The 17424-nt window shown below is 35.9% G+C and overlaps 1 protein-coding gene across 5 annotated transcripts in view; it reads right to left on the reverse strand.

The window, feature by feature from the left end:
- ARNTL2 (aryl hydrocarbon receptor nuclear translocator like 2) overlaps positions 1–17424 on the reverse strand; it is a 123496-nt gene that overhangs the window by 11140 nt on the left and 94932 nt on the right. For 4 of the 5 annotated variants that reach the window (XR_004809870.2, XM_049102584.1, XM_035707402.2 and 1 more), the window contains 5 exons: positions 13132–13372; positions 12650–12756; positions 12346–12496; positions 11386–11444; positions 10517–10625 (listed from right to left, as the gene is read on the reverse strand). Coding sequence is in view for 3 of the 5 variants with exons in the window: in XM_049102584.1 (XP_048958541.1) it covers positions 10517–10625; positions 11386–11444; positions 12346–12496; positions 12650–12756; positions 13132–13372 (667 nt within the window). In the remaining 2 variants the exon portion in view is untranslated. Of the gene's footprint in view, positions 1–5655; positions 5752–10516; positions 10626–11385; positions 11445–12345; positions 12497–12649; positions 12757–13131; positions 13373–17424 lie in introns of all 5 variants that reach the window. The other variant, XR_007406424.1, reaches the window with a different exon arrangement.

A 17424-nucleotide genomic window follows, 5' to 3' on the forward strand; every position in this document is an offset into this window, starting at 1 on the left:
CGGTTGAGTGTCTGCCTTTGGCTCAGGGCATGGTCCTGGAGTCCCGGGATCAAGTCTCACATCAGGCTCCCTGCATGGAGCCTGCTTCTCCCTCTGTCTGTGTCTCTCATGAAATAAATAAAATCTTTTAAAAATTTTTATTAAAAAAAAAAAAAAAGACTACCGGCTGAGCACAGAGTTCATTGACAGCTCGATCTTCCAATCCTGAGATCATGGCCTGAGCTGAAACCAAGAGTCAGACACTTAACTGATTGAGCCACTCAGGTGGTATTTCTATTTTTAATTCTTTGAGGAACCTCTATGCTATTTTCCACGATGGATGCACCAATTTACATTCCCACCAACCATGCATATGGGCTGCTTTTTCTCCACAATCTCCCCAATACCTGCTATTTCTTGTCTTTTGATTTTTAGCCATTCTGACAGGTGTGAGGTGATATCTCATTGTGGTTTTGATTTGCCTTTCCCTGATGACGAGTGATGTTGAGCATCTTTACATGTATCTATTGGCCATCTGTATGTGTTCTTTGGAGAATGTATATTCAGATCCTCTGCCCATTTTTTTCTATTCTTTTTTATTTTATTATTTATTTATTTTTTTATTCTTTTTTTTTTTTAAATTGAAGTTCTATTTGCCAACATCTAGTATAACACCCAGTGCTCATCCCATCAAGTGCCCTCCTCAATGCGTCACCCAGTTACCCTATTCCCCTGCCCACCTCCCCTTCCACTACCCTTTGTTTCCCAGAGTTAGGAGTCTCTCATGTTTCCTCTGCCCATTTTTAAATTGTGGTGTTTAGGGTCTTTTTGATGTTGAGTTGTATACATTCTTTATTTTGGGTATTAAGCTGTTATGAAATGTAGTAGTTGTAAATATTGTCTCCTATTCTGTAGGTTACCTTTTAGTTTTGTTGATGCTTTCCTTTGCTGTGTAAAACCTTTTTATTTTGATGTAATTCCGGTAGTTTATTTTTGTTTTTGTTTCCCTTACCTCAGAAGACCTATCTAGAAAATGTTGCTAAGGTCAGTGTCCAAGAGATTACTGCCTTTTTTTCCCCTAGAAATTTTAAGGTTTTAGTTCTCATATTTAGGTCTCTAATCTATTTCAAATTTATTTTTGTGTATGGTATAAGTTCTTTTGCATGTAGCTATCCAGTTTTCCCAGAACTGTTTATTAAAGAGACTGTCCTTTCCCATTGCATGTTCTTCCCTCCTTTTTTATAGATTAATTGACCATATAATCATGGGTTTATTTCTGGGCTCTCTTCTGTTCCATTGATCTATGTGTCTAAATGTGTGCCAATATCATAATTTTTTTTATGATTTAGAATATATCTTGAAATTTGATACTGTGATACCTCCAGGTTTGTTCTTCCTTCTCAAGATTGCTTTGGCTATTTGGAAACTTTCATGGTTTCATACAAATTTCAGGGTTTTAGTTGTACGAAAAATGCTATTTGTATTTTAATAGGGATTATATTGAATCTGTAGATTGCTTCGGATAGTATGGGCATTTTAATATTTTTCCAATCCATGAGCATAGTATGTCCTTCCAATTGTCTGTGTCCTCTTCAATTTCTTTCATCAGTATTTTGTACTTTTCAAGGTACAGAACTTTAAACTCCTTAGTTTATTGCTAGGTATTTTATTAAGTGTAATTGTAAACAGAATTGCTTAATTTCTTAATTGCTTAATTTCTTAATTTCTTGCTTAATTTCTCTTTCTGCTACTTTATTAGCATATAGAAACAACAGGCTTCCATATATTGGTTTTTGTATCTCACAACTTACTGAATCCATTTATTTCCTAGTTTTTTGGTAGAGTTTTTAGTGTTTTATATGTATGGTTCCATGTTATCAGCAAGAAGTAACTGTTTTACTTTATCCTTACCAGTTTGGATGTCTTTTATTCTTTTTCTTGTCTGATAGTTATGGTTAGAACTCCCAGTTCTATGTTGAATAAAAGTGGTGAAGAGGGGATGTTATTGTTCTTGGTCTTAGAGAAAAAGCTCTAGTTTTTCACCATTGAGTGTAATGTCCATTCTGTTTTTTTCATATATGGCTTTTATTTATGTTGAGGTATGTACCTTCTAAACCCACTTTGTTGGATTTTTTTTTTTTTGCATAAATGGATGTTGACTTTTCCCAAATGCTTTATCTGTATCTATTAAGATGATCATGTGATTTCCATATTCATTTTGTTATTGTGGTGTATCAAATTCATCGATTTGCAAATATTGAGCTATCCCTACATCTGGAATAAATCCCACTTGATCATGCTCAATGATCCTTTTAATGCATTTTTGAATCTGGTTTGCTAATTCTTTTCTGAGGATTTCTGCATCTATGTTTATCAGAGATACTGCTATATAGGGTTTTGTTTTGTTTTTTTATAATGTCTGTCTTGTTTTGCTTTGGTATGAGTGTAATGCCAGCCTCATAGAATAAACTGGGAAACGTTCTTTTCTATTTTTTTGGAATAGCTTGAAGGGAGTAGGTATTAACAATTCTTTAAACATTTGGTAGAATTCACCTGTGAATCCATCTGGTCTTGGACTTTTATTTGTTGAGATTTTGATGATCACGATTCCATTTTATTACTAGTAATGGATCTGTCCAGATTTTCTATTTCTTCCTGATTCAGTTTGTAAGACTGTATGTTTCTGGGAATTTATCTATTTCTTCTAGGCTATTCAGTTTATTGGCATATAATTTTTCACAGTAGTTTCTTATAATCCTCTGCAGTGTAGGTTGCAACTTCTGTTTTATTTTTAATTTTGAGACCTCTCTTTTTTGTTGAGTCTGGCTAATGGTTTATCAATTTTGTTTATCTTTCTAAAGAACCAATTCTTAGTTCCACTGATCTTTTAAGTCTCTATTTCATTTATTTCCACACTGGCTTTTATTATTTCTTTTCTTATACTAACTTTGCATTTTGTCCTTCTTTTTTGGCTCCTTTATATGGAAGGTTACATTGTTTGAGATTTTTCTTGTTTCTTGAGGTAGGCCTGTATCACTGTAAACTTCCTTCTTAGAACTGCTGTTGCTAAGTCTGGCCAGGGGTTTATCAATCTTATTAATCTTTCAAAGAACCAGGCTCTTAGTGTTGTTGATCTGTTTTACTGTTCTTTTGGTTTCTATTTCATTGATTTCTGCTTTAATCTCCATTATTTCTATTCTCCTGCTGGATTTAGGCTTTATTTCCTGTTCTTTCTCTAGTGCCTTTAGGGGTAAAGTAGGGTTGTGTATCTGAGACCTTTCTTGTTTCTTGAGAAAGGCCTGTATTGCTATATACTTCCCTCTTAGGACTGCCTTTGCTGCATCCCAAAGGTTTTGAACAGTTGTGTTTTCATTTTCATTTGTTTCCATGAAATTTTTAAAAAAGATTTTATTTATTTATTCATGAGAGGCAGAGAGAGAGAGAGAGAGAGAGAGAGTGAGAGAGAGAGAGAGAGAGAGAGAGAGAGGCAGAGACACAGGCAGAGGGAGAAGCAGGCTCCACACAGGGAGCCTGATGTGGGCCTCGATCCTGGGTCTCCAGGATCAGGCCCTGGGCTGAAAGTGGTGGTAAATCGCTGAGCCACCTGGGCTGCCCTGTTTCCATGAATTAAAAAAATAAAATTAAATTTCCTGGTTGGCCCATTCATGCTTTAGTAGGATGCTCTTTAACCTCCATGAATTTGAATTCTTTCCAAATTTCCTCTTATGATTGAGTTCCAGTTTCAAAGCATTGTGGTCTGGAAATATGCATGGAATGATCCCAGTCTTTTTGTACTGACTGAGATCTGATTTGTGACCCAGCATGTAATCTATTCTGGAGAATGTTCTTCGTGCACTTGGGAAGAATGTGTATTCTGTTGCTTTAGGATAGAATGTTCTAAATATATCTGTGAAGTCCATCTGGTCCAGTGTGTCATTCAAAGCCTTTGTTTCCTTGTTGATCTTCTGCTTAGATTATCTATACATTGCAGTGAGTGGGGTGTTAAAGTCCCCTACTATTGTATTATTATCAATGTGCTTATTTAATTTTGTTATTAATTGGCTTATATAACTGGCCACTCCCATGTTAGGACATAAAAATTTACAATTATTAGATCTTGTTGGATAGACCCTTTAATTAAGATATAGTATCCTTCTTCATCTCTTATTACAGCCTATGGTTTAAAATCTAATTTGTCTGATATAAAGATTGCTACCTCAGCTTTCTTTTGATGTCCATTAGTATGATAAATGGTTTTCCACCTCCCTCACTTTTTTTTTAAAGATTTATTTATTCATGATAGACACAGAGAGAGAAAGAGAGAGGCAGAGACACAGGAAGAGGGAGAAGCAGGCTCCACGCCAGGAGCCCGATGTGGGACCTGATCCCGGGACACCAGGATCACACCCTGGGCCAAAGGCAGGGGCCAAACCACTGAGTCACCCAGGGATCCCCCTCCCTCACTTTCAATCTGAAGGTGTCTTTGAAGCTAAAATGAGTCTCTTGCAGACAGTGTTTCAATGGTTCTTGCTTTTTTTTATCCAATCTGATAACCCTGTGTCTTTTGATTGGAGCATTTAGCCCATTTACATTGAGTAACTATTGAAAGATATGAACTTAGCACCCATTGTATTACCTGTAAGGTCACTGTTTCTGAATATTTTCTCTATTCCTTTCTGGTCTGTTACTTTTGGGCTCTCTCTTGGCTTAAAGGATATCTTTTCATATTTCCTGTAGGACTGGTTTGGTGGTCACAAATTCTTTTAGTATCTGTTATTCTGGAAGCTTTTTATCTCTCTTTATATTTTCAATGACATCTTAGTTGGATAAGTATTCTTGGCTGCATGGTTTTCTCATTTAGCACCCTGAATATATCCTTTCTGTCCAGCCAGGTCTCTGTGGATAGGTTACAATACCCTTGTAGGTTATTGACCTCTTGTCCTGAGCTGCTTTAAAACTTACCAAAAAGAAAAGAGAAAGGATTCAAATAAATAGAATAATGAATGAAAGAGGAGAGATCACAATCAACAATTATAAGAACATATTATGAGCAATATCAACAAATTAAGCAATCTGGAAGAAATGGATGCATTCCTAGAGACATATAAACTACCAAAACTGAAACAGGAAGAAATAGAAAACCTGCACAGACCCATAACCAGCAAGAAAACAGAAGAAGTGATCAAAAATCTCCCAACAAAAAGGAGTCCAGGGCTGGATGGCTTTCTAGCAGAATTCTACCAAACATTTATTTATTTTTTTAAAGACTTCTTTTAAAGATTTTATTTATTTATTCATGAGACACACACACACACACAGAGAAAGAGAGAGAGAGAGAGAGAGAGAGAGAGAGAGGCACAGAGACACAGGCAGAGGGAGGAACAGGCTCCATGCAGGGAGCCTGACATGGGACTCGATCTCGGGTCTCCAGGATCAGGCCCTGGGCTGAAGGTGGTGCTAAACTGCTGAGCCACCCAGGCTGCCCTCCACCAAACACTTAAAGAAAAGGTAATACCTATTCTTCTCAAGCTGTTTCAAAAATAGAAATGGAAGGAAAACTTCCAAACTCTTTGTATGAGCCCAGCATTACCTTGATCCCAAAACCAGACAAAGTCCCCACCAAAAAGAGAATTAGAGATCAATATCCCTAATGAACACAGGTGCAAAAATTCTCACCAATGTACTAGCCAATAGGATCTAACAGTACATTAAAAGGATTCTTCATCATGACCAAGTGGGATTTATTCCTGGGCTGCAAGGCTGGTTCAACATCTGCAAATCAATCAATGTGATACATTAGAGTAATAAAAGAAAAAACAAATACCATATGATCCTCTCAATAGATGCAGAAGAAGCATCTGACAAAGTACAGCATCCTTTCTTGATTAAAACTCTTAACAGTATAGGGATGGAGGGAATATACCTCAATATCATAAAAGCCAAATATGAGAAGCCTACCGTGAATATCGTTCTTAATGGGGAAATCCTGAGAGCTTTTCCCCTAAGGTCAGGAACCTGACAAAGATGTCCACCCTTACCACTATTGTTCAACATAGTCCTAACCTCAACAATCAGAAAACAAAAAGAAATAAAAGACATCCAAATCAGCAAAGAAGTCAAACTCTCACTCTTCACAGATGACATGATACTCTATATATGGAAAATCCCAAAGCATATTTTATACTTTTTAATTTTATATATCTTAATTTTTGTTGCTATAACTGATTTTATTACTTTTGTTTAACCATCATACTAGCTTTATAAGTGGTTGATCTATGACCCTCATTGTGTATATTTTTTAACCAGTGAAAATTTTTCCTTTCATAATTTTCTACTTATAGCCTTTTCTGATCAAAGAATTCTCTTTAACGTTTCAAGTAAGGCCAGTTTAGTGGTGGTGAAATCTTTTAACTTGTATTTGGGGAACTCTTATTTCTCCTTAATTATTTTTTTAAAGATTTTAATTATTTACTCATGAGAAACATAAAGAGAGGCAGAGGCAGGGAAAGAAGCAGGCTCCCTGCTTGGGAAGCCTGATACAGGACTCAATCCCAGGACCCTAGGATTACAACTTGAGCCAAAGGCAGATGCTCAACGACTGAGCCACCCTACTGCCCCTCTCTCCTTAATTCTTAATGATAATCTTGCTGGGTAGAATATTCTTAGTTGTAGATTTTTTCCTTTCAGCCCTTTGAATATACCCAACCACTCTCTTCTGGCCTGGAAATTTTCTGCTGAAAAATCAGCTGATAGTTTAATGGATTTCCCTTATACATTTCTAGTTGCCACTCTCTGCTGCTTTTAAAATCCTCTTAATAATTGTCAAAAACTGAAGATACTTCAAAAACTGAAGTCATGCTGTGGACTTCCTTGGGTTTATCTTGTTTGAGGATTTTTGTTTGTTTGCCTCCTTAACCTGGGTGTCTGTTTGCTTCCCCAGGCTAGGGAAGTTTTCAGTTACTGTGTCTTCAAATAAGTTTTCTGCCCACTTCTCTCTCTCTTCTTCTTCTGGGATTCTTATGATACAAATATTTGTTCACTTGATATTGTCTTAACCCGTCATTTTTTTTTTTTTAACAATTTTACCCATTCATTCATGAGAGACACAGAGAGAGGCAGAGACAGGCAGAGGAAGAAACAGGCTCCATGCAGGGAGACTGATGTGGGACTCGATCCTGGGCCTCCAGGATCATGCCCTGAGCCAAAGGCAGATGCTCAACCACTGAGCCACCCAGGTTTCCCAACCCATCCTTATTTTTAAAATCTTTTCTTTTTGCCGTTCAGCTTGGATGCTTTCCATTATCTGGTCTTCAAAATTAGTGATCCATTCTTCTGTATATGCTAATGTATATTGATTCCCTCTTTTGTATTTTTCATTTCAGTCACTGTATTCTTCAATCCTGATTATTTTAATATTTTCTATCGATTTGTTGAAATTCTTTTTTTTTTAATTTTTATTTATTTATGATAGTCACAGAGAGAGAAAGAGAGGCAGAGACACAGACAGAGGGAGAAGCAGGCTCCATGCACCGGGAGCCTGATGTGGGGTTCGATCCCGGGTCTCCAGGATCGCGCCCTGGGCCAAAGGCAGGCGCCAAACCGCTGCGCCACCCAGGGATCCCGATTTGTTGAAATTCTAAGTTCATCCACTCTTCTCTCTAATCCAGTGAGTAACTTTGTGACCAATACTTTGAATTCTTTATCAGATAGATTGGCTATCTCTATTTATTTTTTCCTAGGGTTTTGTCTTGTTTTATTTGGTGCATATTTCTTTCTCCTCATTTTGACTGACTTAATGTTTTTGTTTCCATGAATTAAGTGGAATAGCTACTTCTCCTAAACTTGAGGAAATGGGCTTGTGTAAGGTTGTCCTCTATGTAGACTAAGAACCTGATAACTTTTGCTGACTGGCTAGACCTGGGGTGGCATGGATGGGGATCCCAGGGTACTCTATGCTAGGGCTGCCCTGGTGGGAGCTGGAGCTGAAGTGGTCACAGGTCAGTAGAGTCCCAGTGCTGTTTGCACAGAGGGTGCCCTGGCAGGACAGCAGAGATGAGGCAGTATAAACTGGGGGTTTCTGGGGCTCTCCACATAGAGAGAAGCTTGGCAGAATGGCTGGAAATTAGGCAGGGCTGAGCCTGAGGGTTCTGGAGCACATTGTGAAGAGAAGCACCCTGATGGAGCATCTGGAGCTAATGCAGGCATGAGCCAGGTGGTCCCAGAGTGCTCTGCACCAGAGGTCATGTGGAAGTGAAGTGGTTCAGGCCTGGAATATTCTAGGGTACTTTGTACCTGTATCACCTTTGCAAGACAGCTGGAGCTGTAGTGAACACTGACCTGGTATGTGCTATACTGAGACCACCTTGCTGGGACAGCAGGGCTGGTGTGGGCTAGGGGCATGAAGCTCACTGAAGAAACAGGCCAGTCTAGGATGCTGCATCCTAGATGCTGGGACCCTGCTCCCATCCACACTCTCTAGGTGGAGGGGGACTATAAGCTGTGGCAGCTAGCCCCTCTGACCTGGAGTTCCAGGAGCTCCCTTGCTATTGGACAAAGTTCAAGGCTAGTTCCTGTAGATTCTAGTTGCTCTTCTAAATGGTGGCTTATTTGTGTATGCCCCATGGCAGACAAATCTGCTTCTAGTCCCTCAGCATGATCTCTTCCCACTGCTGTTTGCAGTGTCAAGGGTAGGGATTCCCTTTGTTACCGTGTCTGTATCTTTCTTGCTATTCTTTCTGTAGTCTCTATATCTTCAATTGTACAGAAGCTGTTCAGTCAGCCTTTAGTTCTTCTTTAGGAGAAACTGCTCTATAAATAGGTATAGATTTGGTGTGTGTGTTTGTGTGGCAGAGATGAATTCAGGGTCTTCTTATGTCACAATCTTGGAACAGAATCTTTTCCTTATGAATTTTCTCTAGCTTACTTTATTGTAAGACTATATATATAATACATTACAAAATATGTGTTAATTTACTATCTACGTTATTGGTAAGACTTCTAGTCAACAGTAGACTATTAGTATTTAAATTTTAGAAGTTATATGAAGATATTTGGAGGAGTGGATTATGTCCTCAACTCCCATGTTGTTCAAGGGTCAGCTGTATATATTTGTAACTGTGAGTAGGGTTGAGTAATTGTTTTTTGTTTTTGTTTTAATTTTAGGAGGTTAACATACAGTGTAATATTGGTTTCTAGAGTAGGATTCAGTGATTCACCACTTATATACAATACTCGGTGGGGGTTGAGCAACTGTTGAAGGCTCAGTACCATTTACAATTTTTTCTATTCTATTCTCTTTTTATTGGGTTCTTTTAAAAAATTACTTAATAACTTTATATCCTATATAAAGTTTAATATAAATAAAAGCTAATAAAATTATAAAATTTATAAAGTTTAAATAGTTTATTCTTTTATAAAACTTCATATAGTAAGATATATTAAGTTCATTTTAGCATATGAAACATATATTTCCTGCAATTTATTATTTTACCTTTGTCATAATGGCTATTACACTTAAGTTTTCAGTTTTTATATAATTTATCAACTTTTTTCTTTATGAATTCTGGATTTTTTATGATGCTTAGAAAGGACTTTTTTTTTTTTAAAGATTTTATTTATTCATGAGAGAGAGAGAGAGAGGCACGCAGAGACATAGGCAGAGAAAGAAGCAGGCTCCATGTAGGGTGCCCGATGTGGGACTCAAGGGTAACGCCCTGGGCTGATCAGCTTAGCTGCTGAATCACCCAGGCATCCCAGAAAGGACTTTCCAAACTAAGATTATAAGAGTTCATATCTCTGTTCTTGAAATACTTCTATAGTTTTTAAATTTTACTTTGAACTCTTTGGTTTATCTGAAATTTATTTTAATATAAAGAATAAAGTTGGTGTTCAGCTTTCCGTTCCCCCCCCCATTGGTTATAGAGTTATTATAATGCTCTTAGTTGTTTAATCTATTTCCCCTCACTGATTTGAAATGCCACTTTTACCATATAATAAAATTCCCATATATGTTTGGGAATATTTCTGAAATATGTTTTTTCCCATTAATCTATTTGTGGATTGTACTGATATGTTTTAGTGACTAAAACTTTACAATATATTTTAATATCAATTAGGGTTAATCTCTTTTGGTTTTTAGAATTTTCCTCGATATGTTTAGTAATATTTGTTGAATACTAAAAACATATGCAAGATGCCATTTTGACTGGATCCACATTGAATTCATAGATTAGCTTAACAAACACTAGCATCCTTACAGTAGTGGTCTTCCCATTGAAAAAACAACTATCCAGAAAGTTATTCAAGTCATCTTTTGTGAACTTTTGTAGCATTAAAAATTTGTTTTCATATAATTCTGAACACTTGTAAAGTTCATGTCTAAATACTTCATTGTTACTTCTAGAAAAATGATCTTCTCTTCCATTATATTATTGAACTAGTTACTGTTTACACACAGGAAACTTCCTGATTTTTAAATGTTGGTTTTATAAATATAATAATTTAACTTGTGAAAATATTTGGACCAATAAAACATTACCTTTGTAAATCTAGGACTTCATTTACAATATCTGTTCCAATACTACCAGCACCAAGTACTATTCCAGCAGACATTCCAGGCACACTAATACAAGACTGTTTAGAGGATTCTAAATAATAACAACAAAAGGAAAAATTCAATTGAAGACTTTTAAAACATATATATATATATAACTTTGGTTAATATTTTTTATTTCAACTCAAATATATTTCCTGTTTCCCTCTTTAAGAGAAATAGCTACATCCTAAAATGTTACAGCCATTCATGCTTGCATTACAAACATAACTCATGATGGTTTAAGCTATGTATAAAGAATGATAGGAATCAAATGTATAGAACATCACTGAGGGTACAATCATAACTTGTAATCCTTGAGTATAGATATTTCATTCCCATTGTAATCTCCATACTAAAGCTAGAGCAATACTGCTTTATTTTTAATATTCCTGAATATTTCTATTTTTATTTGTACAAGTAATGCATTAAAATGTTTCTATGGTGGAAAACCAAGATAAGCAAAAACTTCCTCTTAATGCTTTTCATTAACTTGCCCAACAGATGTGTATTGAATAACACAAACTACAAAGAACTATGGAGGCTGCTAGGGGTAGATAATGGATAAAATACCATTCCTACTCTTGAAGCAATCAGTCTAGTGGCAGGCCAGTTGAGCAAACAACTATTGTGATACGATGTAAGATTATAATGGAAGTATGATCAAAGTATTGTAGAAATTCTGAAAAGGATAACTTAAGCTATAGAAGTTTTTGCAGTTTTACCTTGAAATGTTTCCTTCTCCAAACAGAAAAAGATGGTAATAATAGCAACAATCCTAGTAATAAATCTCTATCCTTTAAAACTAAGCTTACCTTCTGATGATTGAGAACTGCAAGGAAGTAATGATACTTCTCTCATCTCACTATGTCCCCTAAAATTAAGAAATACCATAGGTGATTTTTCTTAAGTAAAGGAAATTATTAAGGTCACTACATTAAAGCCCTGTGTATTTATCAGTTCTTGGCCTTTTTGTTGTATATATACACGTTGTTAATATCATCACAAGAGATCAAAGTATTGATATGCTAAGTACCCGGGCTTTTGCCCAATGCCCTATTACTCTGTAAGGTACATTTTCTCACAGTAACAAACTCTGTATACTAATGATAAGAAGGCAAGGATTATTGGAATGAATAACAGGGGATACTGTTAGAGATACTAAGCTTTGGGGGCCTTTTAAAAAAAACTAAATATAGTAGATTAGGAAATAGAATTTGCTGGATGCAACCTTACAACAATCATGAAGAAAAACTTACAGGAAAAAACAACTTAGAATGGGCTATGTTATCCTATTAAGCAAATCAGGAAAAGTTGGCGCTTCTTCTAGGCTGGCTGACACAGTCATAGCCAGATATTCCCAAACAATCACTTCTAGTACCCCAGGCTTAGAAGATGTGCATGTAAAAATGACGTGCAGGACAAAATAATTTCTTACAAAAATATATAGTTTAAAGCTACAACTTCATCATTTAGTGGAGGGACAAGGCAAGGCCATGAAGAGTAGGAAGGAATAGCTTGAGTGAATGTATTTACTATCACATTTTGTACCAAGCAAAAAGAAATGTATTACAAAAGGGAAAATTATGAGAAGTAATTTTCATAATTTCAGATTATGAGAAGTAACATCACTGAACAGTAAATTAATTGCCAAAAAAAAATGTCCTCAAGTTACAAAACCAGATGATCATACAACTTTAATGGTTTAGCAAGATGAGAAAAGACACTCATTTGAAGTTAACATAAAGGTCTTAACAACATAAAAAATTACTTACAAAACTAAAGTGTTGACAGACACAATATATTCCAGTTCTTTGGTCCAAGGATTTGTGAAACTAAACCACTGGCTTTTTAAAGTTACAAAAGAGCCGTCTTTCTTTCTGAACTTGTATGAATCTGTAAATATTTTCTCTTTGCTCTGTAGAACTTAACAGGAGAAGGTGGTAATTAGCATAATGGTCTACAACTATATAAATCAATCACCTGAGGATTAATTCAAGTTTCAGATTTCACAGGAATGAGACATGAGTAGAAGCTGTAATTAAAAAATACCAGAAAATTACCCCACTGAATACATACCTGCTTTGTGCTTATCAGTCAAATTACTATGGTCATCCTGATGAAAATATTCATAACAAGAAGTTCCCAGAAGTTCCTGAGGCAGATATCCTAAAATTGCTGTTGCCCTGGTGTTAAAATTGAAAATAAACTTCAGATTGGTGAATGCATTCCCTTCCAGAGTACTATTGGCCCCATACCAATAGTCAGGGTCAGGGATAGTAGGAAAGTGGACAGGGGGATGAGTAACCCATATGCATCACTGGGCTTCCTTTGGCTATCCTAGACCCAGATTAAGGTACAAAATAGAATGGACACCCACCCAGTCCAGAGAATGCTCTTTCAACCATTCACTAATAAAATTGTAGCCACAGACCATGCTCAGTTTCTGCACCACTGGCTAAAATATATTCCAGTTTTTATCTAGCAGGGCTACAAAGCACATCTTTAATAGCCTTAAGTACCCCATTGAACTCTAATCATTATGGCATATAAATGTTCACCTTTGGTCCACATAGACAAATTTTCCATTCATTGCAAACCGGGTTATAAATTCAGTTGGCTTCACTTTAATCTCTCCACTGTTCTGTGGGACAATATATGGATGTAATCTTCCAATGGCAACAAGGCAGGTAAAATTACTACTGTTTTTCTTATTGTCCCTTTCTTCTTCCAGTCCAACAATATTTGGAGGCCAGCTTCTCAAGTAACCAGTGCAGTGGATAGTACAGAATTTTCTATGATCTAAGTCAAAAGTTGTTAAAAAAGAATGTTTGAGTCATTGTGAATAAACTCTTAAATTTCTTTGACATTTATAATAGTTATAATTATGCTATAAAGCATTTTAGCATTTAAACGTGCTAAAATATGAAAGGGGAAGATGTTGCATTGAAAAGAAATCATCAATTTCATTTAACAACCTTATTAATGGGTTGTTTTTCTCATAAAGTATACCTACTACAATAAAAAGTTAAAAGATTGATTTAATTTACGTTTAAGTAGGCCTAGAGCTTAATATATTGCCAAGCCAGTTTTTAAAATTATAATAATTCATATTTGTTAGAAAAAGTTAAACTTCAAGCTCCCTTGCTCTTTGCCACCAAGGTGCTATTTTTAGCTAACTCTTTGGTATAATTCATATTCAAAATTTATAAAGAACAGTTAATTACACAGAAATTCTTAAATTTCTTATTTAGCACTTATATAATTGTTAATTTTTATCTATGGTTATAATAGACTATAAAAATATTTAGAGAACATTTGGAGAAATTCATAAAAGGTATAAAAATAAATTTTAATTTAAATTTCACTTTTCAGAAAACTCTCAAGCAATTAATTCATAGGAAAAAGCTTGTCAATAGGCCTGATCAAAATAATAAAAAATTAGAGATAATACATATGCTCAAGTATCAGGAAATTCTTAAAACAATGAGATGCAACACAGGCATAAAAAATTGGCAGTATATAGATTACAGCAATCCACAGGTAAAAAAAAAACAAAAAACAAAAAAACTGACTTAAATTTTCAAAAGAAGGGAGAAAAAAGCCTGGCAAAAATTATTACTGTTGTTTGTGATAAGATTTAGAAAAGACCAGAACATTCATTGTTTTAAATCACTATTTGGCAAGACTGTTATTACAACAAATTAAAAAAAAAATGAACAGAGGATAATAAGTAAATCTTATAAGACAGCAACTACTAGTAATAGCAAAGACCTGGAGAATACTTTATATGCCATGCTGTTTTAAGTGCTTTAAATGTATAATCTTAATAATCCTGTGAGGTGTTCTTATATTAGCACCATTATCTCAGGAAACTGAGAGTTAATGCCACAGTCACAGCAGAAAGAGTGGAGCTGTGAATGCTCTGTCGTGGAAGGTGTCCAAACATGAGATGTCTGTGTGATGAAGGGGGAAGGGAACAAATGGTGTTTCAGTCAGAGGGAACAGCCAGTGTAAGCCCAGAGCCAAGAGTGTCAGACGTTGCTGAAGGCATAGTCTGTGATGAGGAAGTGGCTTGAGAACAAAGCAGTGAACAGATAGGTTAGCTCTTGTTTTTGTTTGTTTTTTAAAAGATTTTATTTATTTGATAAATATTTGAGAGAGAGAGCATATGCATGAGTGAGAGAGAGAAAGCAGGGCAGAGGGAGGAGAAGCAGACTCCCTGCTGAGCAGGAAGCCTGACATGGGGCTTGATCCCAGGACTCTGGGATCACCCAAGCCAAAGGCAGATGCCCAACTAACTAACTTGAGCCACCCAGGCACCCCTAGGTTAGCTCTAGTAAACCATGCATAGGACATTGCACTCATCACCTAACAGACATCACCACCTCCATGGTCCACAGATGTCTTAATCTGTCATTATCTCTTTCAAAAAACCACATGTATTTTTTTCTTTTTTAAAAAATAATTTAAGCGTAATTAACACACAATGTTACATTAGTTTCAGGTATACAACATAGTGATTCAACAAGTTTAAACATTATGCTATGTTCACAAGTGTAGCTACCATCTGTCACCATACAATGCTGTATCATTGACTGTATTTCTTATTCTGTGCCTTTTATTCTCATGACTTATTCATTCCATAACTAAAAGCCCGTATCGCCTAATCCCCTTCACCCATTTTCCCCATAACTTCATCCCTCTCCCTTTCGGCAACCATCAGTTTGTCCTATGTTTATAGTTTTTATGTTCTTCGTTTGTTTGTTCTTTCATTTTAAATTCCACATATTAGTGAAATCATACGGTATTTGACTTATTTTACTTAGCATAATACCCTCCAGGTCTGTCCCTGTTGTCTTATATGGTACAATAGCATCCTTTTTCATGGCTGTGTAATATTTCTACAGAATCAAAAGTGAAGGAAAAAAAAAAAAACTATGGGGACTACACCAAACTCAAAAGGTTTTCCCTGGTGAAGGGAACCATCAGTAAGACAAAAAGGCAACCTACTGAATGGGAGAAGATGTTTGCAAATGATATATCCAATAAGGGGTTAATATCCAAAATAGATAATGAATTTATAAAACTCAACAACCCACACACCAAAAAAAAAAAAAAAAAAATTAAAAATGGGCAAAGGACCTGACTAGACAATTTTCCAAAGAAGACATGCAGATGGCCAAAAACTCACATGAAAAAAAATGCTTAGCATCACTAATCATCAGGGAAATGCAAATCCAAAGCACAATGAGATATCACCTGACACCTGTCAGAATGGCTAAAATAAAAAATATAAGAAATAACAAGTGTTGGTAAGGATGTGGAGAAAAAGGAACCCTAATACACTGTGGGTGGGAATGCAAATTGGTACAACCAATGTTCTTCAAAAACTTAAAAATAGAAATATATGATCCAATAATTCCTCTACTGGGTATTTACCCCAAAAAAGCAAAAATACTTATCTGAGAGGATATATGTACTTCTATGTTTATTGCAGCATTACTTACAATAGCCAATATATGGAAGCAACCTAAGAGTCCATCAATAGATGAATAAATAAGATGTGGTATATGCATACTATGGAATATTATGCAGCCAAATCCTATCTTTATCACTTACTCCCTATTCTGTTTATTGATCATTGTCAATCCAGGTAGTTAAATGAGAAACCTGGGAGTCCTACTGGATTCCTTTCTTTATAACATCCAAAATACCTTAAGGTAAATAAAATTGGGATAAATGGTAAATACAAGGTTTTCATTCATATTAAAATTAGATGGCAGTCAAAAGTCAAAAAGCTCATACACGGACTTTGGCATTTCTGATAACACTTGCTTGTGAATTTACAAATGATACTGGCTAAAATTTTAACTAAAAATGTAGATTAAAAAAGTTAAAAAAAAAGTTTCACATTAATATGGAATCTCATCATATCTAGCATTTTACTTTGATTCTTCTCTAATAACAGGGTTGCCAACCAAACTTCCAATTTAATCTGTCTCACAATTCTCACTGTGAACATTTATTCAGCTGGCAGACTTTTAGTTGGGATTATGTAATTCCATCCACTGCAATCCATTTGATCAATTGTCTTAGGCTTTTTTTTTAATATCATAAAATACCCCTTATCTCAAGATTTCTTAGGGGCGCCTGGGTAGCTCAGTCAGTGAAGCTTTTGACTCATGATTTTGATGCAGGTCATGATCTCGGGGTTGTAAGATTGAGCCCTGTGTCAGGCTTCACACTTAGGTGGGAGTCTGCTTGAGATTTTCTCCCTCTCCCTCTGCCCCTCCCCATGCTCACATGCTGTCTCTCTCTCTCGCTAAAATAAGTAAATCTTAAAAAAAATCTTTAGACTTTTACCTAAATATTGGGGTCATGGGCCCCAGTCCTTACCAAGCTGTTTACAGCAGCTGCACAGGGTAGATTCAAGTATAACCTACTCCATGATTTTTGGAAAGGGGGAAAAATTCGTATTAAGCCAAACACTGCCTTCATTTATAGGACATCTTTTCAAAATCCTTCATGAAATTTTTCTTCAGGTTGAAGCCTAGGTCTCTCAACTTGGTATCTTGTGTCTTAGTTTGAATTCTCACAGAAGTAGATCCTGAGACCAGGATTCAGGTACAAGAAGCATATTTGATAGGTGATTCCGGGAACACTAGTAGGGAAGTGGGACGAGACAGGAAAAAGAAGGAAACTAATAAAGGATATGTTCTCCAGCAAGTTGCCACTTTGGAAAATCAATGTTATATCTCAGCGGGGGCACTCTGGGAGAAAATCTAAAAGAGCCTCAGAACTAAGTAATCTGAAGAAAAAGAAAGGATGTTTATTCATAAGTTCCCTTCAGG

Source organism: Canis lupus, chromosome 27 (assembly GCF_003254725.2).
Source record: "Canis lupus dingo isolate Sandy chromosome 27, ASM325472v2, whole genome shotgun sequence".
Taxonomy (NCBI): Eukaryota; Metazoa; Chordata; class Mammalia; order Carnivora; family Canidae; genus Canis; species Canis lupus.